This window comes from Phyllobates terribilis, unplaced genomic scaffold, assembly GCF_046119375.1.
Source record: "Phyllobates terribilis strain yellow unplaced genomic scaffold, ASM4611937v1 Scaffold_13__5_contigs__length_258822181, whole genome shotgun sequence".
Lineage (NCBI taxonomy): Eukaryota > Metazoa > Chordata > Amphibia > Anura > Dendrobatidae > Phyllobates > Phyllobates terribilis.
Genome location: NW_027362773.1, coordinates 254,128,272 through 254,151,478, shown reverse-complemented (window position 1 = coordinate 254,151,478; position 23,207 = coordinate 254,128,272). Strand labels below are relative to the sequence as shown.

The following is a 23,207-nucleotide window of genomic DNA, read 5'->3' as shown; positions in this document are numbered from 1 at the left end:
TATTTATGCATGTACATAAAGTTCTGTGGAAAAAAAAATCTCATTCTGGTTTTGGCATAGTGGGGGAAGTGAATTGTTCAGGAATAGTTTAGACACTGGCAATGCATTGAGTTTGTATGACACTATTTGCTTTCACACTATGGGGGTCTGTCATTGAGTTACTCAGGGCATTGTTCAATTTCACACCTGCCTGGGCCACAGGTATTGTTCAATCTCACAGCAGCTCAGCCAATGTTTACATTATACATGTCACTAATTTAATTACACTGCACTAATACAAACAGTTTCACATACTGCTGTACTTGCTTTATTTTCACTAAAAACGCAGCAAAACCTGATAGCTATGTTCACACATCATGTTTTTTTCAGCATTTTTTCACTACTCATTACTTCCAATGGGTGAAAAACGCTGAAAAAACGCTGAAAGAAGTGACATGCTCTATTTTCCAAAAACCCAACCAAGGCACAAAATACGCAACAAAAAAAAAACAAGATATGTGAACAGAGAATTCTGGTTTCTAATAGACTTTGCTGGTACTGCAAAATGCAGGTGAAAACTTGCATAAAAATCTGTAGCAAAAAACGCTGAAAAACCCAACATGTGTGAACATAGCCTTACTCTGCTGTTTGTGAGAACAGCTGGAAAATTCGCTGATTTCAGCAATGTGTTACCTTTAAATATTCTGTAGCTTTATAAAACTCAGTAAAAACTGTTGCCAGCACTGAGACTTAAGGGTTTTTTCAGGCGGGTCAGCACCGAAAGCCACTTGAAAAAGAGCTTAAAATTCCTAAAAAATTAGCATCTGTAGTGTAAAGTTAAAATGACTCACTGTTCATATGTTCAGTCTTTTTTAGCTTCTTTTAGCTGCCTCATATTTGTAAAGACTCAGAGCAGTTATGAGAACTGACTCATGCATTCATCAAGTGGTTTCCACTTGGAAGCCTTTCACCACTGTATAATGTTAAAAATAATGCCAACCACAAGGCTGCCGCAAAACACACAGGACTCCAGAATAAGACGCTTCTGGACACAGAACACCACATTTTCTTTCTTTTGCTAAACTAGGCAGTTTTGCCAGTGTCTAAAAGATGTGTGCACATACCCTAAGAGTCCTACGGTGCATGTCAGTCAACATTAAGAGGGAGAGAAAGGCTCTCAGCCCATGATTACGCCAGGCTCCTATAAAAATATACATGCTCTTTTTGCCAGAAATACATAAATGTTTAACTGATATTCTCCTGAATCTGGCAAAGTTTTTCTTTTCTTTCTGCATTCCTGAGCTATGGCATTCTTTTCCCTATATGTAATTACAGTCTTATTAGTCAAAAGGGAAGGTCATCAACTCATCTCTGTGGGCATCTTCTTGAAGACCACATGCAGTTGGATAAAACAAAACCTGGGTCCATCCCTCTCCCTTGTAGACTGGAGATGTGGTTTGGGCCATTATACAGTCGCAACACAAATGACATTACAAACCGGATGGGATAGCATGTCATTGCAGAATTCTGTGGTAGCCATGTTGGTTAAAAATGCCTTGAATTTGGAATAAATAACCAACACTGTCACAGGCACAGCATCCTGACCCCATCACCCCTCATCTTCCATACTTCATGGTGAGCGCCACACATATAGAAACCACCTAACATGTCTCATCTTCTTGTTTGGGGTCCTCAGTAGTAGCTTCTTTGCAGCAGTTCATTGATAAACGCAGGCTTTTCACAGTCTCCTCTGGATAGTTCATTTTTAAATGTGTCTGCAACTTGATTTCAGTGCCTTGATGACCTCTTTTAAGGATAGGTCATTAATATCTTAATCTTGGACAACGTTGCATTTTTCAAAAGATTCTTAGACTAAATTATACTGTTGTGATTTTCTTGTAGGCTTTCATGGATAGCTTCACTGAAGCACTGCACTATGAATATTCTTCCCAGGGCATATTTATACAGAGCCTGACTCCTGGCTTTGTGGTCACTAAGATGATAGGCTATGCTGAAGTACTTAGGAAGAAGTCCTTGTTTGTACCACTGGCGAGAGAATATGCACGGAGCGCTGTGAGAACGATCGGGGTGTCACTGAGGACAACTGGATACTGGTCTCACTTCATCAAGGTAAATATGATGAACGGGTGATAAGAACAAGGAACGTAGAGGTATAAATACAGTATAATAGTCATGTTGCTGACTTACCCATCTGTATGCAAACATAGACCTATACATACTCCACTGTTTCTGCACCTTCCATAGAATTGTTTGAAGGGTCACTGTCGCTTTGGACATCAAGGGTAATGCTTCCTTTCCCAATGTTATGGGGTTAAAACAGGTTCTTAATATTTTATTCTTAAAGTGGTTTAAAGGGAACCTGCCAGTGCTATTTACCTGCAGCTATTGGGTCAATCTGCAGTTAAATAACAGTAATTCCATGTTCACGCATTCAGTATTTGGCCAGTATTTTATATCAGTATTTGGAAACCAAAATCAGGAGTGGAACAATCAGAGGAAAAGTATAATAGAAACACGTAACCACTTCTGCATTTATCACCCACTCCTGATTTGGGCTTGCAAATACTGATGTAACATACTGACCAAATTGTGAACGTGGCCTAAACTTATAACTATACAGTACTGTGAACAACAGCTGTGAGAAATCTTGTATGTGATTGTGGGAAGAGGAGATAAGAGGGGAGTAGAGAAGGAGATCTTGTGAGGATCAGAGGTTGCGTGCAGGTAAATACCGGGAGACTAGGTCACAGATATGTGGAGGAGACAGGTTGTAGATGGCTTTGGATGTCAAGGTTAGGGTTTTGAACTGGAGTCTCTGGACAATGGGTTCCAGTAACTTGATTGACAGAGGGGAAAGGCCGGGGAATGCCGGGGGGATAGGTAGATTAGTCTGGCAGCAGAGTTTAAGATAGATTGGAGGGGTGCAAGAGTGTTAGAGGGGGGGCCAAAAAGCAGGAAGTTGTAGTAGTCGGGTGCAGAAGATGATGAGGGCATGCACTAGTGTTTTTGCAGATTCCTAGTTGAGGAATGTACGGATCCGGGAGATATTTTTGAATTGGAGTTGGCAAGAAGTGGAAAGGTCTTGGATGTGTGGTTTGAAGGAGAGAATATAGTCAAGGGTTACCCCGAGGCAAGTCTATGATGCCGAGAGATGAGAGAGTCTGTAGTAAGAGGGAATGGTCCACTGTGACGAAGGCAGATGACAGGTCCTGGAGGAGGAGGACAGAGTAGTGTCACTTGGATTTGGCAGTTAGAAGGTCATTGATGACTTTGGTCAGAGCAGTTTCAGTGGAATGGTGCGGTCAGACGCCAGATTGTAAGCGGTCAAAGAGGGAGCAGGAAGAGAGGTGGTAGGACAGTTCAAGATGGACATGTTGTTCCAGTAGTTTTGATGCATAGGGGAGAAGTGATATGGGGCGATAGCTAGACAGAGAGGATGGGTCAAGGGAGGGCTTTTTGAGGATGGGTGAGATCGAGGCATGTTTGAAGCATGAGGGGAAGGCACCAGTTGTTAGTGACAAGTTGAAGAGATGGGTTAGGATTGGGATGAAGACTGTAGTAAGGTTTGGGATGAGGTGGGACAGGATTGGGTCAAGTTCACAAGTGGGGAGATGTGATTTGGAGAGTAAAAAGGAAAGTTGATCTTCCATAATGGCGGAGAAGCTGGTTTTGAAGGAGGAGGATTGAGTAGTTATGAGGAGGGGCTGTGAGGACTTTAGGCAAAAGCTTTGCCTGATGTTGTCAATCTCCTGATTGAAGAATGAGGCAAGGTCTTCAGCTGAGATAAGAGGAGGGAGTAGGCTCTGGGGGATGGAGGAGAGAATTGAATAGCTGTTTGGGCTTGTGAGACAGGGAGGATATGAGAGATGAGAAGTAAGTATGTTTATTTTGCTGCAGTGAGTGTGGACTTGAAAGTAGTGAGGGACTGTTTGAATGTGAAGAAGTGCTCATTGGAATGGGACGTTTTCCATCTCCACTCAGCAACCTTGGAAGCGCGCCTCAGTTGTTTGTTGATTGTGTGAGCTTTGGTGTATGTGAGGGGGACGACCGATTTGAGAGCTGAAGCTGTTGTGGTGTTATAAAGCGGCAGCAGCATCTGCATTGTGTGAGGAACTTATGTCTGTAAGAGGTAGAAGGGATTCAGAGAATGAATGTAGATCAAGGTGTTTGAGATTTTTGTGAGGGTGTGCAAGTTTGTGGAGTGGGGATTGTGGGCCTGGAGAGAAAAGGGAAGAGAATGTGAGTACATTGTGATCAGAGAAAGGGAGAGGAGAGTTAGAGAGGTTAGATAGGGAACAGAGGCGCATGAAAATGAGGTCCAGTGTGTGGCAATCTTTGTGAGTGGCTGCAGAAGACCATTGAGTGAGGCCGAAGAAGGAAGTGAGAGATAGAAGCTTAGAGACAGCTAAGTGGGAAGTGTCAATGGGGATGTTGAAGTCACCCATGAAGATAGTGGGGATGTCAGTGGAAAGGAAATGAAGTAGCCAGGTGGTGAAGTGGTCGAAGAAGGTGCTGTCTGGCTCTGGGGGCGGTAAATGACAGCCAGTTGGAGACTGGCGGGGGAGTAGATGTGCACACAGTGCAACTCAAAAGAAGGGAGAGTAACGGAGGGTGGGAGTGGGGTTTGGATGAAGGAGTAGTTATCTGACAGGAGAAAACCAACTCCTCCACCATGGTTACTGCTGGAGCTGGGTTGTGGGAGAGGTGGAATCCAACATACGAAAGTTCATCTGGAGAGGCTGTGTCAGAGGGGGTGAGCCAGGTTTTGGTGATGACGAGGAAGGAAAGTTTGTTAGTAATGAAAAGATCATGGATGTAGGAAAGTTTGTTACAGACAGAGCGACCGTTCCATAGAACTCCTGGTAGAGAGACTGGGGAAGTGGGGGCTGGGCGAATGAGTATAAGGTTAGAAAGGTTGCGGAAATTTGTGATAGATCGTGGATGAGAGGTAGAAGTGACTGTGGGGATGTGGTGAGGAGGACCAGTATTTGGGGAGATATATCGCTGGCAGTAAGGTGGAGCAGAGAAAGTGTTAGTAGGCGGGAACAGGAGAGGGCATGAAGTGGCTGTCTGTGTTTGGAAACATAGGATTTTATGTTGAGGAACAGTTCTGAGGAGGCGGTGAGATGGATGGGGAGGATGGAGGGAGAATTAACCAGTTCTTTACTTGGTGTAAGGATTAGGGGGATTAGTAGAAAGCTGATGACTATAGGGGAGAGAGTGAAAACATACAGAAACATTGTTTACTGTGACTGTGTATCCAGTTACCTTCAGTTCACTTCTGGTTTAATTCTGGTATAATTCATAGCAGCATGTTGCACTGCAGACTAAAGTCTATTGCAGACTCCTTACTCACAATTTATTTGCTAACAAATGCATTCAGGTGTGAAGCACAGGGGAGAGGCCTGTGCTCATCTTTATCAGATAATTACAATTGAGCCAGATGCAGGATATTCACAGGCAGAGTAAAACAGGCTGGTCATAAAAGAAAGTGGTGAGTGGGGGTAGTGCAGTGGTCAGCTTAAAACATACCTAGTTAATGTACACAGGAGAGGTAAGATTTATCACAGAGTTTGGAAAACTGGGTGACATACAGAGTTAATGCACACTGGCCATCCTGCAGTTACCGGCCATCCTACAGTCTGAGTGGCCGGTTACCTAAGTAAAGAGTGTATGCCACATGCTCTATGCTTTACAGCCTGCTTGGGCCGCTCCAAGGCTGGCCGGACCGCTGGATCTGGCCTTTGTCGTGATGTCATGTCTGAGCTCTGTTGGTGCCCAAACTCCCCTCTGCCACATAAAAAATTACCAGTATTATAGGTGGGGGGCCAGTAAATGGATTTGACATTAGGGACCAGGAGCTTTAAATTAATTTTCTGGAGTTTTTTCTGAGTGAGTACAAGGAGCTGGTTAAAGTAGGACATGAGGTATACTAAAAGATTATATAGATGTTATCTATAACAAAGTACATTAATTTCACTAATGAAATCCTTATTTTAGATGTTTATAGCACACCGGATGCCAGAATACTTTTGGATACTTATGTGGATCTACATGAACAAAAAGTGTAGAGCGGAGTACCTATCCAGAGAAAAACACAACTGAGGAAAGGAAATCTTCATCCAAGCACATTGTTCAGAGAATATCACAACAGTTAAATACAATGTAGGATGTTAAAAAAGCCAGGTCATGACTGTTGAAATTATTGATCCATGTTTAAAAATATAACTAAACTTGTTTTATGCAATATACAGTGGGTACGGAAAGTATTCAGACCCCTTTATATTTTTCACTCTTTGTTTCATTGCAGCCGTTTGGTAAATTCTAAAAAGTTTATTTTTTTTCTCATTAATGTACACACTGCACCCCATCTTGACTGAAAAAAAACAGAAATGTAGAAATTTTTCGCAAATTTATTAAAAAAGAAAAACTGAAATATCACATGGTCATAAGTATTCAGACCCTTTGCTCAGTATTGAGTATAAGCACCCTTTTGAGCTAGTACAGCCATGAGTTTTCTTTGGAATGATGCAACAAGTGTTTCACACCTGGATTTGGGGATCCTTTGCCATTCTTCCTTGCAGATCCTCTCCAGTTCCGTCAGGTTGGATGGTGAACGTTGGTGGACAGCCATTTTCAGGTCTCTCCAGAGATGCTCAATTGGGTTCAAGTCAGGGCTCTGGCTGGGCCAGTCAAAAATGGTCACAGAGTTGTTCTGAAGCCACTCCTTTGTTATTTTAGCTGTGTGCTTAGGGTCATTGTCTTGTTGGAAGGTGAACCTTCGACCAACCTCTGGAAGAGGTTTTCATCTAGGATGTCTCTGTACTTGGCCGCATTCATGTTTCCTTCATTTGCAACCAGTTGTCCTATCCCTGCAGCTAAAATACACCCCCATAGCATGATGCTGCCACCACCATGTTTCACTGTTGGGATTGTATTGGGCAGGTGATGAGCAATGCCTGGTTTTCTCCACACATACCACTTAGAATTATCACCAAAAAGTTCTATCTTCGTCTCATCAGACCAGAGAATCTTATTTCTCATAGTCTGGAAGTCCTTCATGTGTTATTGAGCAAACTCTATGCAGGCTATCATATGTCTTGCACTGAGGAGAGGCTTCCATCGGGCCACTCTGCCATAAAGGCCCGACTGGTGGAGGGCTGCAGTGATAGTTGACTTTGTGGAACTTTCTCCCATCTCCCTACTGCATCTCTGGAGCTCAGCCACAGTGATCTTGGGGTTCTTCTTTACCTCTCTCACAAAGGCTCTTCTCCCACGATTGCTGAGTTTGGCAGGACGGCCAGGTCTAGCAAGACTTCTGGTGGTCCCAAACTTCTTCCATTTAAGAATTATGGAGGCCACTGTGCTCTTAGGAACCTTGAGTACTGCAAAAATTCTTTTGCAACCTTGGCCAGATCTGTGCCTTTCCACAATTCTGTCTCTGAGCGCCTTGGGAAGTTCTTTTGAGCTCATGATTCTCATTTGGTCTGACATGCACTGTGAGCTGTGAGGTCTTATATAGACAGGTGTGTGCCTTTCCAAATCAAGTCCTATCAGTTTAATTAAACACAGCTGGACTCCAATGAAGGAGTAGAACCATCTCAAGGAGGATCAGAAGGAAAAGGACAGCATGTGACTTAAATATGAGTGTCTGAGCAAAGGGTCTGAATACTTATGATCATGTGATATTTCAGTTTTTCTTTTTTAATAAATTTTCAAAAAATTCTACATTTCTGTTTTTTTTTCAGTCAAGATGGGGTGCAGAGTGTACATTAATGAGAAAAAAATGAACTTTTTAGAATTTACCAAATGGCTGCAATGAAACAAAGAGTTAAAAATTTAAAAAGGTCTGAATACTTTCCGTACCCACTGTAGTTTATAAAAATAAAAAAAGCATGACTTTATTAATTTCTAGTTTTTCTATTGATGTGGAAATAATAATTGTCTTTTTTTTTCAATTGCCTGACACTGTGATGCAGTACCAGACACAGCGCATTCGCAAGAGTTTTCTCTTTTCCAACCTTTTAGGAAAAAAAAAATAGGAATGTAAACTATATATAAACTATACAAGTTTGTGTAATATAAAAAAAGTAACAAGACATGGCAAGGGCTTGTTCACACATTGTGTTTTTGCGGCAAAAAAAACAAAACACTTTTTACAGTACAAGCAACATGAGATTTCTGAAATGTCATGCACTTCCTGCTTATTCTTCCTTTGCAGATTTTAACCATTAAACGTTTTTTTTCAAATCCGCAGCGTGTCAAATATTTTTTGCATTTTTCACCCAGTTAAATTCATTGGGAAAAAAAACTAATCAAAATGCGTAAAAAAAAAACAAGTTTATTTTACGCAGCGTTTTTCCTGCCAACACTCTAGTTTTTGCTGCAGAAAAATGTGCTGCAAATTCTCAGCATGTGCCATAGATTTCTGGTTTTCTTTTTCTATGTGGTTCTCACCTTTTAAAAAATTTAGTTTTATGATACACCCTGTAACATGTTTAAAGGTTCTGTCTACTACTTTTATGCTTAGTTTGTGAGTTTCCTGGTTATATTAGAGACACTAAAGAACTTATCACAACATTACATAATTTTCACTGGAGTCCTAGTTACAACTGGCTTAGTTGTGATATTGTTAGTTTGTATCCCTCCATACAGTGGGGTGCTGCCCATAGCGACAGACCACGCGACTGCTATGAGGCACGGTGTTGGCTGCCCTGTCCATTGACATGTCTCTGTAGATCACTACGCTGCGTCCACACCAGAGAGGAGCTCAGCAGCCTGAGCGTGGTCATTATAAGGCCACAGCCCCACTATCAGTATTTGGTCAGTATTCGGTCAGTATTTTTTCTCAGGAGTGGGAGCCAAAACCAGGAGTGGGTGATAAATGCAGAATTGGTGCATTTGTTTCTATGATACCTTTTCTCTGATTGTTCCTCACCTGGTTTTGTCTCCCACTCCTGAGAAAAAATACTGACCGAATACTGACCAAATACTGATATTGGGGCTGTGGCCTAAGAGCCTGCCTAGTGGAGAGCACTGTCCTGGCTGTAGTGGTAAGATTCAGCTGACTGACTCACTGCATCTTTAACACCACAGCACTGTGCACTCTGTGCATGTGAAATGACTGTGTCAAAAGAGTTTGTATCCTGCAGGCTATAGAATGTGCGGGTATTAAGGCAGGGGAGCGGTCGTGTTTGGAATTGTGCCAACTATTTTCAGGTTTATGGGGAGGAGAGGGCTGTGAACAAATAGTGTCAGGAAGCCTCCTTCATACCAAGCAACTGCCATACTGTCCTGTGTCAGTCAACACAGGGCCTGAGGTGGAACTCCTGAACTTGGGACCAAAGGGGATTATAGCTAAACATTAGGAAACCTATGACAATAGAAGCTCATTAGTAAGTTGCATAAATAAGTGCTTTACACACAATTATTTGAACTGCAGGTCATGCACTCCTGGTGGAGGATTAACTGAAGGAGGAATGGACAAACTGAAGAGTGCAAAGCAGAACAAAAGACAAGGCTGTCAGAAACCGTAAATCTGACCCTCAGGCCATCACTAATCACTAGTCTACTTGTTGCAGCTAGCTTAAAGGGAATCTGTCACCCCCTGGGCGATATCAGACCTCTACTATGGCCATACAGGGTATAGAAAAGTAAATCTATACTTACCTGTATGGCCCATAGCAGAGGTCTGATTGCAGAGAAATCTGGTTTTATAAAGTCTGTTTTCCAGAGGCTTGACGTCTGGGGGACGCCAAGCAAACCCCTTCTATCTGCTTACTATTCCCCTAAATCGCCGTCTCTGTGCTAAATTACCATATTCCTTTGTCTCCCTCTGGCCCCGTTTGGCTGCGTACTGCCTGCGGAGCGGAAATCTCTGACTCACCGTCACTTGTGCAATACAAGGCTGTGGCGCAGTATGCAGCCAAACGGGGCCGGAGGCATGCTTTGCGCATGCGCGGGAGTGGAGGCAGAGCAGGGCACGTCACAGGGCTTGTCACTGGGCCCTGTGACGTGCAGGGGAGGGGGGGGATATAGTAACTTAGCACAGAGGTGGCGATTTAGGGGAATAGTAAGCAGATAGGAGGGGTTTGCTTGGCGTCCCCCGGATGTCAAGCCTCTGGAAAACAGACTTTATAAAACCAGATTTCTTTGCAATCAGACCTCTGCTATGGGCCATACAGGTAAGTATAGATTTACTTTTCCATACCCTGTATGGCCATAGTAGAGGTCTGATATCACCCAGGGGGGTGACACATTCCCTTTAAAAGGGATGTCCAGGTTTGGGATAAAAGTTTGCAAGTCCGCCGCTAGTTTCAGATAGGGGCGAGACAGGTCACATGAATTCTTGGGAATCCTGGGGGAACCGTTACTCAGGGCAACCATAGACCATGTGCTGCGGATTCTCTCAAGCACACAGGGTTATTGACCCTCAGGCACAGACACGTAGGTTGTTTCACTTGCTGACCAGACACACTTGACAAGAGTGGTCATAAACGGTAGAACAGTAGCATTTAATAAGAAGCCGCACAGCCAGTGCAAGTTAAGTCTTATGAGCAACAGGCTCAAGTGACAAACAGTACAGTTTCCTTAGCAGCACAGCAGTTCACAGTCTTCCCAGTAGTTCATGACAGCACAGTTATAATGCAAAGGCACATTAATGAACACAGCATTCTTTACAGCACAGTGAGATGGAGGAGGGGGGAAGGGTTTGCTGAGGGAGATGATCCCTGTGACACCATTTCTTCCAGTCTTTATCTTTCTGCCTGACAATACTCTGCACTGCTAGTTCAGGAACTCTACCTGACCTGTGCTTAGCTTCACTCCTGACTTGAATCCTTTTCACTTGCAGGGGCGCTTCTGTGAGATACAGAACACACACACCCCCTTTCTCTCGGGCTTCAGAAAGACAGTAAACAACTTCCCCACACTCCCCCTGGGGTTCTGCTAAAACACTCCCCTTCTCCCGTGGCTGTGTTAACCCCTCTAGTTGCTGGATACTTCTTGAGCACAACACTTCCTGTCTTATGTGCTTGTGTTACTTCTAATAGTTGCTTAATGCTTTTAAAGCAACAGCGCTACTTCTGCATGTCACACTCTGCAACAACACTGCTTCTGCATGTCACACTCTTCCCTCCTTTTTGAATGTCGTCCTCGACATTCGTCTTAGTTGGTCAATCTGACCAATTCTGAGACAGTGGTGAAAGTTGGATAACTTTACATACAAATTAGCATTGTGAAATTGGTATAATGTTCATAAACATTGATAACACCCTAATCTTACGACCTTTTTCTTGTAGGATGCCTGTAAGAAATAAACAATTAACACAATTAAAAAAATCAGCATCTCTTCAGTTGGAGTTTTCGTACGTCTTCAACCACCTCTCTCTATGCTTTAACAGTTCTTTGTTTCTACAAAGTCTTTTAAGGAAAATCAAAGCATGAAAACAAGTCTTTACACCAGGCAACATATTCCATACTGCCTCTCTGTGGTGAATACCACTCAAGTGGGCTTGCGTAGTCCCCAGGCAGAGATACCTGTTTTCAGTCGACAGTCCTTGGCACTTGATTCGGTTCACCAAGTGTCCGATGGACTATTCTGTTTTTATTGTCTCCCATTTCCAATCGGATTTCATGCACTGAGCTGTCATTAGCTTTCCTCCTTACGACCACATACACCTTGTCTTTCCAGTACGAACAAAGTTTTCCTGGACCGCCTTTCTCACGTACGTTCTTGACTAGCACCCGGCTTCCCGATGCCAATTCTGCTCTATAACATTTTCGATCATAGTACTCCTTACTCTTGCTCTGTCCTTGCGTAACCACTTTGGACACTATGTTGTATGCCTCTGCCATCCATTTCTTTCTTTTCTGAACGTACTCCGGATACGTTCTCTTAGTCTCTGACACCGGAGTATCGAACATGATGTCGATTGGCAGTCTTGTCGATCGTCCATACAATAGGAAAAAGGGTGAGTAACCCGTTGCATCGCTCTTTGTACAGTTATAGGCATGTACCACTTTTGACAGAGAATTCTTCTAGTCTTTCTTCTCATCAGCTGTTAAAGTGCGCAACATAGACAATAATGTCCGGTTAAAACGTTCCACTTGTCCATTACCCTCTGGGTGATAGGGCGTTGTGTGGGATCTCTGAATTCTACAGTACTTTCCTAGCTTGGCTCAGAGCTGGTTCTCAAATTCTCTTCCTTGGTCGTGGTGTAACCCTGTAGGGAACTCAAACCTCAAAGCAAAATCATTGAAAATCTTCTCTGCTGCTGTTCGAACCGATTTATTGGTGGTGGCATATGCTTGAGCAAATCTAGTGAAATGATCTATCACCACCAAAATGTATTCGTAAGCACCCTTGCACGTCTCGAGAGGTAGAAAGTCTATTGAGACCATCTGAAACGGATACGTAGTTTGGATGTTGCCCATAGATGCCCGGGTTGATGTGTTGGGACGTTTATCTTTCAGACACCCACACTCCATGGTCACGTACCTCTCAATATCTCTCTGCATGTATGGCCAGAAGAAACGTTCACAGATCAAATTTGTTGTACTTTCCACTCCCAGGTTTCCCATGTTTTCATGGAGTTCTTTGAAGACCAACCTACGGAATACTCTGGGTAGTACTAACTGTCGGTTTTGTCCTCCTTTACGATACAGGATACCATCTTCACTGAGGTAGAGTTCGTCCATTCCTTAATTAAAACAGATACTGCTGGTGACTCATTGTCTCTCTCCCATTTACTTGGAAACCGATTTTGGTCCACATAAAGTAGTATTCTACGAATTATCCGATCTTCCCGTTGTGCTCTATGGATTTTCCCTTTTGGTAGTTGTTGAATAGACAGGGGGTGATCTTGTTCTCTCACTTTTAGGTGGTTTCCACCGTCAATGGGTACCACAATGGTATGTCTTCCTCCTGATAAGCTTGCACTGCTTTGGTAGTGCACTCAATTGCTTCCAGACTGACTTCCTTCGAGCAGTTTTGCATGAACTCCTCAGGCTCTAGGGGTATTCTTGACAATCTGTCAGCATCCGCATTGCATTTTCCTGACCTATACTTGATGCTGAAATTGAAGTCAGCTAGTTCAGCGACCCATCTCTGACCCCTTGCATTCAGTTTGGCTGTAGTAAGGACATAGGTCAAAGGGTTGTTGTCAGTGTATACTTCAAACTCTTTGCTGTAGTAGAGGTAATCTCTAAATCGTTCACAGCTAGCCCATTTCAATGCCAGGAACTTCAATTTTCCAGAATGTAGATGGTAATTCTTCGCGGCATCTGTCAACGTTCTAGAACCGTAACCCATGACCCTCTATTTTCCATCTTGATGCTGATACAGGGCTGCTCCCAGTCCAACTTGAGAAGCGTCACAATGAAGAACAAATGGTAAATTGAAATCAGGATGTCTCAAGATGGATGGTTTTACCAGGTAGTCTACTAGTTCTTCCAATACCTCCTGGTGGTCTGCTGTCCAGAGAATGGGCTGTTGGGACGAATAGGCGTTGTTTCTTTTAAGCCCGTCCTACCCGCGTTCTTCTTTTTCTCCGTTTGTGTTGTTGTCTCTGTTGTCGTCCCCAAGAGGAGGTATAGTGGGGCGCCAGTCTTGGAGAAGTTCCGAACGTAAGTACGATAGTAGGAGAGGAATCCTAAGATCTGCCTTAACTCCCCAACAGTAGTGGGCCACTTGTCTTTTAAGGTCAGTACCGGAGCGATTTCTGCTGGGTCCAAGATATATCCTTCTTCGGACACAATTTTCCCTAGAAATCGGACTTGACTTTTGAACAGTTCACACTTCTTTCTTAACTCCGTGTTGTTGATACTGCTGTAATACGGTCCTCACGTGTTCAACATGCTTCTGGAAGGTTTTGCTGTGTACCACATTGTCATCCAAGTATGGCTGGGAGATATCGTCTCTAAATCCTTCTAATCATGTCTCCATGCTCCTCTGGAATTCTTCTGGCGCTGAACTGCATGCGGATACACTCATATAATGCCCACGGTGTGATGAATGCTGTCAAGGGTCTACTGGACTCTTCGACAGACCCTTGGTGGTATGCCTTACCCTGATCGAGGACAGAGAACCAGGTACTTCCTGATAGGCTATGCAGCATATCTTGGATCTTTGGTATCTGGTTTCGATCAGGTACTGACTTTTGGTTTAATTCCCGGTAATCACAACAGAGTCTCAACGTACCGTCCTTCTTCTTAACACAGACAATAGGAGAGGAATAAGACGACTTTGAGGTTTGGAACCAACCTCTGTTGATGAGATCTTGTAAATATTCTTTCACTTCACGATGTAATGGTTTTGGCACAGACATGTAACTTCTGGTTACTGGGGTCGTGTCTTTCAAATTGATTTTCAATTGCAACGACGGGATACAGCCTATATCAGAGTCATCTTTAGAGAATGCATGACACTCTTCTCTCAGCATCTATTTTGCTATCGCTATATCTTCAGCACATAAGTGTTCCAGGGATACTGGGGGATCCCAGGACCCTGAGGTGGGTCGTGAAATTTCCTCCCCTGGGCAACTCCTGTTCCTTGGTGGGGAGACTGAACTCACGGTAGACCCCTGGGCGGGTCCCTCACTGGCTGGATATACCGTTTTAACGGTTTCAATGTGACCTAACACAGTCTTTGGATCCAGTCTAATTTCATGTTTAGTAGTATTCATCACTGGTACTGTCACTCGAGCAAACCCACCAGTAGGAATCATAAGAACAGTCTCACCTTGAACTAGGTCTTCCGGAAGTTCTGAAGAGTCTTTTGGCATGGACAGTCTTTTCTGGACTTTTCTTCCCGGGTTCTACCCGGACTCCACTCCTCACCACCACCATTTGGTTTGCAGGGATGATGGTTGGGCGCCAGCCTACCTTGACTTTTTTTTAGGTCCATTGTATTCTGTGCTTTCTTTACTCTATGAATCACATTTTCCGCCACGGCGTTGGGTATGGCAAGTGATGTGGCAATTGCATACACCAACAACGTCCCTGACTTGTGTTTCTTGATGACCTCACTGATTACATTATAACCCAGGATAGGATCCTCTGCCATGTTCTGATCACTGGTCACGAGAAAAGGTACCAAAAGCTCAATGGTGTTGCTGTTCTTCGTGGCCCTCAGTTGGAAAGTCACTTCCACCCAGCCTATGAAAGGGATTTCGGTCTGGTTGACAGCTTTGCCATGGAGTTCCACTGGTTCTAAGAGTTCTTTTAGCGACCGAAGGCAGGTATTTGGCAGGTAGCACCTTCTCCATTCCTCATTTAAAATGCTCACTTGGGCTCCTGTGTCCCACAGTGCTCTTACCAGGAGTCCATTTAGCTGGCACTGTATAAAGCACCTTTCATCGATTAGGCTGATGAGGCTATCATTACTGACTGAGGAATCCTCCTCCCAGGACTACATCGTTTGACGTCCATACTGGGCATTAAGTAACTGATGCCCCTGTCTCTCTTGCAGCTGTTGTAGACGGTAACACACTTGGGGATAGTACTGACGCAGCCGTTTTACCTCATGCGCTGTTCTGGGGTTTGGTGAGATTTGGATTTGCTTCTGGGGCCTCCTCCATGTTGCAGTTACCAGTCGCCCCGCACTGGCAACCTCCTGTCTTTTAACCCAAACAACCGTGTCCATTGGTACTCCTTGGCATAATGTCCTTCCTCACCACATCTTAGACAGTGGACACATACCGTACTCTAATTTGATGAATGGCATGCTTCACAAGCCGGTCATCTTCTGTTTTGGAACCCACTACTGGGTCTGAGGGATACAGGTTCTGGTCTGGAATGAATCAACTTTTTCACCTCAATCAACTCGGCCTGCAGTTCTCCTATTACTTCCTCCCAGTCAGTGCTGGCGGTCCTCTCTTTTGTTGGTGATTTAAGGTTCCCTCTCGAAGGTGGCACTAGAGGGTCTCCATGATAATCTTCGGACTAGCCACTGAAGGTCTCCAACTTCAGCTGACTCATTTTGGTGATTTTAGGAGCAGAGCCTTTCTTTAACTTCTGTTCGCTCTCTGACTCCAATCTAGCTGCCTCATTCATTTTTTCAATTAGGACTTCGTCCAGAATGCCAGGAACTTCTAGATACTGTTTCAGCTGCAACTTGATGTCTTCGCTGATTTGCAGATCTCAAGAACTTCTGGACTAGTCCAGCATCAAACTTCTCCTCCGCTTCTACATCTCTGGATGCAAACAACAATCTATCCTTAAGTTCAATTGCTCTGAACAAGAAACTTTGGGGTGCTTCATTATTTTCCTGTGATATGTTAATGAGTCGGAGGAATAATTCTGAGGTACTCTCTTCATTATAGTGCCCTTTTAAAATCCTCTTCAACTGTGGCAAGGTCAATTGACTCTTCATTTATAGCATACAACAGAGGTTCAGTCCTGGGCTGATTGCTTTCACCACCCCATCAACGATCACATCTGGCTGGTAGCATTTCTGTAATCCTGCATCGATCTGGTGCAATAAGTTCATATAAGACAGTTTCTCTTTCTGTTCACACTCTCTAATCTGTCCCAGGATCTTGAATTCTTTCCTTATGGTGATTTGTGGTAATAGAGAGGACTGTCTTCCTGATTTATGTAACATACCTGGCGGCGCCCTTGCATGGTGGTCCATCTCCCACTGTGCAAGAGCGCGCACTTGATCTCCAGTCCAGAATGTCTCTCTGGCTTCCCTCCATGCTGTCTGTTTGTGTCTGTTTCTGCTGCTTAGGGCGGCGCCCGATCACTTCCTGCTTTTTGTACCTGCTGTGGGTCACGCCCCTTGTGCGTCCTCAGCCTATTGCTGTCTGTCACCTGGTATATAACCCAGCTGCTCCAATCAATCCCTGCCTGAGCATTGTGTTTCATTCAGTGTGTGCTTGCACTCTGAAGGTGCCAGGTCCCATTCTGTGTTCTCTTGTCTGCCTATCCTGGAGGCTGTATTTCCAGGCCTGTCTGAACACGCTCCTAGCCTGTTCCTCCCGCCTTCTAGGGGCCGATTACCTAGACCCGCTCCTGTATCTTGTCTGTCCTCTCTGAACTCGCTCCTAGCCTGTTCCTCCCGCCATCTAGGGGCCGATTACCTAGACCCGCTCCTGTATCTTGTCTGTCCTGTCTGAACTCGCTCCTAGCCTGTTCCTCCCGCCTTCTAGGGGCCGATTACCTAGACCCGCTCCTGTATCTTGTCTGTCCTGTCTGAACACGCTCCTTGCCTGTTCGTCCCGCCTCTCTGGGGGCCATATTCCCAGACCCGCTCCTGTATCCCGCTGCAGTGTCGGTCTCTTCCGTACACTCAGTTCCAGTCTGAACTCTCTCCTATCCTTTACCTGTTTTGCCTCTATGTCCGTTCCTTTCCTTTTTTCTGCAGAATCTGAACTCGTACCTAACTCCTGCTTGTTGTCTCTGTACTCCCGTTTGTGTGTTTGTGGTCCACTCGCTGCTTCACTGCAAGTACCTTGTGGGTATCTGGCTCTGCCTTTCCCTTCCTGTCTGTTCCGTGTGAACAGAGCCCTGTTCCCCCTGCTCAGTCTCGTCCTGCTCTGCTCTTGCTCACCACTCCAGGCGGTCTCATCCTGCTCTGCTCTTGCTCACCGCTCCAGGCGGTCTCGTCCTGCTCTGCTCTTGCTCACCGCTCCAGGCGGTCTCGTCCTGCTCTGCTCTTGCTCACCGCTCCAGGCGGTCTCGTCCTGCTCTGCTCTTGCTCACCGCTCCAGGCGGTCTCATCCTGCTCTGCTCTTGCTCACCGCTCCAGGCGGTCTCGTCCTGCTCTGCTCTTGCTCACCGCTCCAGGCGGTCTCGTCCTGCTCTGCTCTTGCTCACCGCTCCAGGTGGTCTCGTCCTGCTCTGCTCATGCTCACCGCTCCAGGCGGTCTCGTCCTGCTCTGCTCTTGCTCACCGCTCCAGGCGGTCTCGTCCTGCTCTGCTCTTGCTCACCGCTCCAGGCGGTCTCGTCCTGCTCTGCTCTTGCTCACCGCTCCAGGCGGTCTCGTCCTGCTCTGCTCTTGCTCACCGCTCCAGGCGGCCTCGTTCTGCTCTGCTCTTGCTCACCGCTCCAGGCGGTCTCGTCCTGCTCTGCTCTTGCTCACCGCTCCAGGCGGTCTCGTCCTGCTCTGCTCTTGCTCACCGCTCCAGGCGGTCTCGTCCTGCTCTGCTCTTACTCACCGCTCCAGGCGGTCTCGTCCTGCCCTGCTCTCGCTCACCTCTCTGGGCGGCCTCACTCTGCTGTGTTTGTCTGCCACATCTGTGGTTCTGTTCCAGAGTCCCAGTGTGTACTGGGTCCTATCCCGCCTGTGTTCCTACCTGCTAGTGCCTTCCTGTCTGCACTCTAGCCGTGCTTGCCTGTACCCCCCTGCCTGCATACCCGCCTGCCCGCATACCAGACGTGACTGCCTATTCCCACCAGTCTGTGTGCCAGCCTAACCAGTCTGTTCCTGTATTCCCCTGTGTGGGTCAACAGCCGTGTCCGGGGTCTGTCCTGGAGTAGCACCTGGTCCCTCTGCTCGGTTCCTCCTGGGTGCACTGGCGTCGTATGCCGTCGTGCGACCCTGGTCGGATCGGGTGAATACCTAGCTACGCCCCTCCAGGCATTCACTCTCCGGCACGGTCCAGTGGAATCACACGCACACGCCGCTCAGCCCGGGCGTGTGCATTACAGCATGCTCAGGCCATGGTTCCCGTTGAGCCCCACGGCCTTCGCTCTCTGAGACGTTTTCCAGCGAATACATGCATTAAAAATAAATAAATACAATTTTTTTTTCTCTAGCTGAGTTCCTGGCTAATTACGCACCCGTCCAGATGGATCTATCTGCTCTCGTTCCTGCGGATCCGCCACGTTACTATGGGGATCCAAGACAAAGTCGTGCATTTGTGGAGCAATGCATGCTACACTTCAAGTTCTACCCTCTATGTTTTCCCACCAATCGGGTTAAGGTGGCATTCATTATGTCTAACCTAGCGGGTGATGCCTTGGAATGGATCAACCCCCTATGGGAAACACAGGATCCTATCGTCCTGGACATAATGGCCTTCCTGGTGGCCTTTCTAATGGTCTTCGATGATCCTAACCCGGAGGCTCCTGCTGAAGCTTCACTTCCCAATATCCCGGAGCAGCCCCGATGGGTAATGTGTGTGGGTAGCGCAATAGTCCTCCAGCCCAATGAGACTACTGCCCACCCAGAATCCTCACAGGGTGACTACGCTCTCCGGAATACTTCTCCCAACCTCAAGAGGCAGTCCAGACATGCTAGACGTAGAGGCAAGCCGTCACGCCAGGGTCTGTCCTCCCTGAGACCTCCTGACCCCAACCTTGAAGTCCCTACTGAAGCTTCATCTCCCTGTATCCCGGAGAAGCCCCAACGGGTAATGTGCGTGGGTAGTGCACCAGTTCTCCTGCCCGAAGAGACTACTGCCCATCCAGACTCCACACAGGAGAACTTCCTCCACCCGGCATCAGATGCTTCACCCACTTTAACCGGTGTGCATGTCCAAGGATGCTCCGTAGCTGTGATTACCTCAGAGTCTGTGCACCTCTACTACCTGGCGGAGGACCCCCAGTTGCCTCCTGAATCCTCCGGGATACCACTCGATGACAAATGGAGAGAGACTTCTCTACACCTGGTACTCGATACTTTGTCCGCTCCGTCCTGTGAGCCTGACAATGGGTACCCCAAAGTGGTAGATACCCCCGAGTCTCTACACCCCTCCGACCAGGTGGAGGACCTCCAGTTGTCTCCAGAACCCTTCGGGGTGCTACCTGGTAGCGAAAGGACAGAGACTCTCCTATACTCTGTACCTGATACCTCGCTCGCTTCGTCCAGTGAGTCCAACCTAGTGTACTCTGAAGCAGGGGTTACCCATGAGTCTCTACACCCCTCCGACCAGGCGGAGGACCTCCAGTTGTCTCCGGAACCCTTCGGGGTGCTACCTGGTAGCGAAAGGACAGAGACTCTCCTATACTCTGTACCTGATACCTCGCTCGCTTCGTCCAGTGAGTCCAACCTAGTGTACTCTGAAGCAGAGGTTACCCATGAGTCTCTACACCCCTCTGACCAGGCGGAGGACCTCCAGTTGTCTCCAGAACCCTTCGGGGTGCTACCTGGTAGCGAAAGGACAGAGACTCTCCTATACTCTGCACCTGATACCTCGCTCGCTTCGTCCAGTAAGTCCAACCTAGTGTACTCCGAAGCAGAGGTTACTCCCGAGTCTCTACACCCCTCCGACCGGGCGGAGGACCTCCAGTTGTCTCCAGAACCCTTCGGGGTGCCACCTGGAGGTGAATGGACAGAGACTTTCCTATACTCGGTACCCGATACCTCGCCTGCTTCGTCCAGTGAGTCCGACCTAGTGTACTCTGAAGCAGATGTTTTCTCCGAGCCTCTGCACTCTTCTGACCCGGCGGAGGACCTCCAGTTGTTTCCTGAATCCTTCGGGGTACCACCAGATAACAGAGAGACAGTGATTTTTCCTCATCCTGTACCTGATAACCCATCTAATTCTTCCTGTGAGCTTGACAAGATGTACCTCGAAGCAGAGTTTACCCCCAAGTCTCTGCTCCCCTCCAACCCGGTGGAGGACTTCCAGTTGTCTCCTGTACCCTCTGGGGTGCCACCTGAAAATATGTGGAGAGAGACTTCCTTGTGTGCTGTTCCTGGTACTCCACCCGTTTCGTCTGTTGCTGAGGATGGCTGGATAGGGGGTAGCATCCTAGCTAACCAGATGAGACCAGTTTTTCCTGTGGACAGTGGGAGTGATCTCCTTAAAGTGAAGGATTGGCCCTCGAATTCCCTGCGGAAGATTCTGGCAGGCCTGAAGAAGAGGGGTCGTAAGGGGGGGGGTACTGTAACATACCTGGCGGCGCCCTTACATGGTGGTCCATCTCCCACTGTGCAAGAGCGCGCACTTGATCTCCAGTCCAGAATGTCTCTCTGGCTTCCCTCCATGCTGTCTGTTTGTGTCTGTTTCTGCTGCTTAAGGGCGGCGCCCGATCACTTCCTCCTTTTTGTACCTGCTGTGGGTCACGCCCCTTGTGCGTCCTCAGCCTATTGCTGTCTGTCACCTGGTATATAACCCAGCTGCTCCAATCAATCCCTGCCTGAGCATTGTGTTTCATTCAGTGTGTGCTTGCACTCTGAAGGTGCCAGGTCCCGTTCTGTGTTCTCTTGTCTGCCTATCCTGGAGGCAGTATTTCCAGGCCTGTCTGAACACGCTCCTAGCCTGTTCCTCCCGCCTTCTAGGGGCCGATTACCTAGACCCGCTCCTGTATCTTGTCTGTCCTGTCTGAACTCGCTCCTAGCCTGTTCCTCCCGCCATCTAGGGGCCGATTACCTAGACCCGCTCCTGTATCTTGTCTGTCCTGTCTGAACTCGCTCCTAGCCTGTTCCTCCCGCCTTCTAGGGGCCGATTACCTAGACCCGCTCCTGTATCTTGTCTGTCCTGTCTGAACACGCTCCTTGCCTGTTCGTCCCGCCTCTCTGGGGGCCGTATTCCCAGACCCGCTCTTGTATCCCGCTGCAGTGTCGGTCTCTTCCGTACACTCAGTTCCAGTCTGAACTCTCTCCTATCCTTTACCTGTTTTGCCTATGTCCGTTCCTTTCCTTTTTTCTGCAGAGTCTGAACTCGTACCTAACTCCTGCTTGTTGTCTCTGTACTCCCGTTTGTGTGTTTGTGGTCCACTCGCTACTTCACTGCAAGTACCTTGTGGGTATCTGGCTCTGCCTTTCCCTTCCTGTCTGTTCCGTGTGAACAGAGCCCTGTTCCCCCTGCTCAGTCTCGTCCTGCTCTGCTCTTGCTCACCGCTCCAGGCGGTCTCGTCCTGCTCTGCTCTTGCTCACCGCTCCAGGCGGTCTCGTCCTGCTCTGCTCTTGCTCACCGCTCCAGGCGGTCTCGTCCTGCTCTGCTCTTGCTCACCGCTCCAGGCGGTCTCGTCCTGCTCTGCTCTTGCTCACCGCTCCAGGCGGTCTCGTCCTGCTCTGTTCTTGCTCACCGCTCCAGGCGGTCTCGTCCTGCTCTGCTCTTGCTCACCGCTCCAGGCGGTCTCGTCCTGCTCTGCTCTTGATCACCGCTCCAGGCGGTCTCGTCCTGCTCTGCTCTTGCTCACCGCTCCAGGCGGTCTCGTCCTGCTCTGCTCTTGCTCACCGCTCCAGGCGGTCTCGTCCTGCACTGCTCTTGCTCACCGCTCCAGGCGGCCTCGTCCTGCTCTGCTCTTGCTCACCGCTCCAGGCGGTCTCGTCCTGCTCTGCTCTTGCTCACCGCTCCAGGCGGTCTCGTCCTGCCCTGCTCTTGCTCACCTCTCCAGGCGGTCTCGTCCTGCTCTGCTCTTGCTCACCGCTCCAGGCGGTCTCGTCCTGCTCTGCTCTTGCTCACCGCTCCAGGCGGTCTCGTCCTGCTCTGCTCTTGCTCACCGCTCCAGGCGGTCTCATCCTGCTCTGCTCTTGCTCACCGCTCCAGGCGGTCTCGTCCTGCTCTGCTCTTGGTCACCGCTCCAGGCGGTCTCGTCCTGCTCTGCTCTTGCTCACCGTTTCAGTCGGCCTCATCCTGCTCTGCTCTTGCTCACCGCTCCAGGCGGTCTCGTCCTGCTCTGCTCTTGCTCACCTCTCCAGGCGGTCTCGTCCTGCTCTGCTCTTGCTCACCGCTCCAGGCGGTCTCGTCCTGCTCTGCTCTTACTCACCGCTCCAGGCGGTCTCGTCCTGCCCTGCTCTCGCTCACCTCTCTGGGCGGCCTCACTCTGCTGTGTTTGTCTGCCACATCTGTGGTTCTGTTCCAGAGTCCCAGTGTGTACTGGGTCCTATCCCGCCTGTGTTCCTACCTGCTAGTGCCTTCCTGTCTGCACTCTAGCCGTGCTTGCCTGTACCCCCCTGCCTGCATACCCGCCTGCCCGCATACCAGTCGTGCCTGCCTATTCCCACCAGTCTGTGTGCCAGCCTAACCAGTCTGTTCCTGTATTCCCCTGTGTGGGTCAACAGCCGTGTCCGGGGTCTGTCCTGGAGTAGCACCTGGTCCCTCTGCTCGGTTCCTCCTGGGTGCACTGGCGTCGTATGCCGTCGTGCGACCCTGGTCGGATCGGGTGAATACCTAGTTACGCCCCTCCAGGCATTCACTCTCTGGCACGGTCCAGTGGAATCACACGCACACGCCGCTCAGCCCGGGCGTGTGCATTACAATTTATCTAACCCGAGCAGGTTAAAGGTTCTGTCTGAGTTTTACCAATTCAG

At 47.7% G+C, this 23,207-nt stretch overlaps 1 protein-coding gene across 2 annotated transcripts in view; it reads left to right on the top strand.

Annotated features, from left to right (window-relative positions):
- LOC141174469 (hydroxysteroid dehydrogenase-like protein 1) overlaps nucleotides 1-6,347 on the top strand; it is a 47,240-nt gene extending 40,893 nt beyond the window's left edge. The window contains exons 5-6 of one of the 2 annotated variants that reach the window (XM_073659405.1): nucleotides 1,882-2,109; nucleotides 6,001-6,347. In XM_073659405.1, the coding sequence (XP_073515506.1) occupies nucleotides 1,882-2,109; nucleotides 6,001-6,105 (333 nt within the window). In that variant the 3' untranslated portion in view covers nucleotides 6,106-6,347. The remainder of the gene's footprint in view (nucleotides 1-1,881; nucleotides 2,110-6,000) is intronic. The other variant, XM_073659404.1, reaches the window with a different exon arrangement.
- The last annotated feature ends 16,860 nt before the right edge of the window (nucleotides 6,348-23,207 follow it).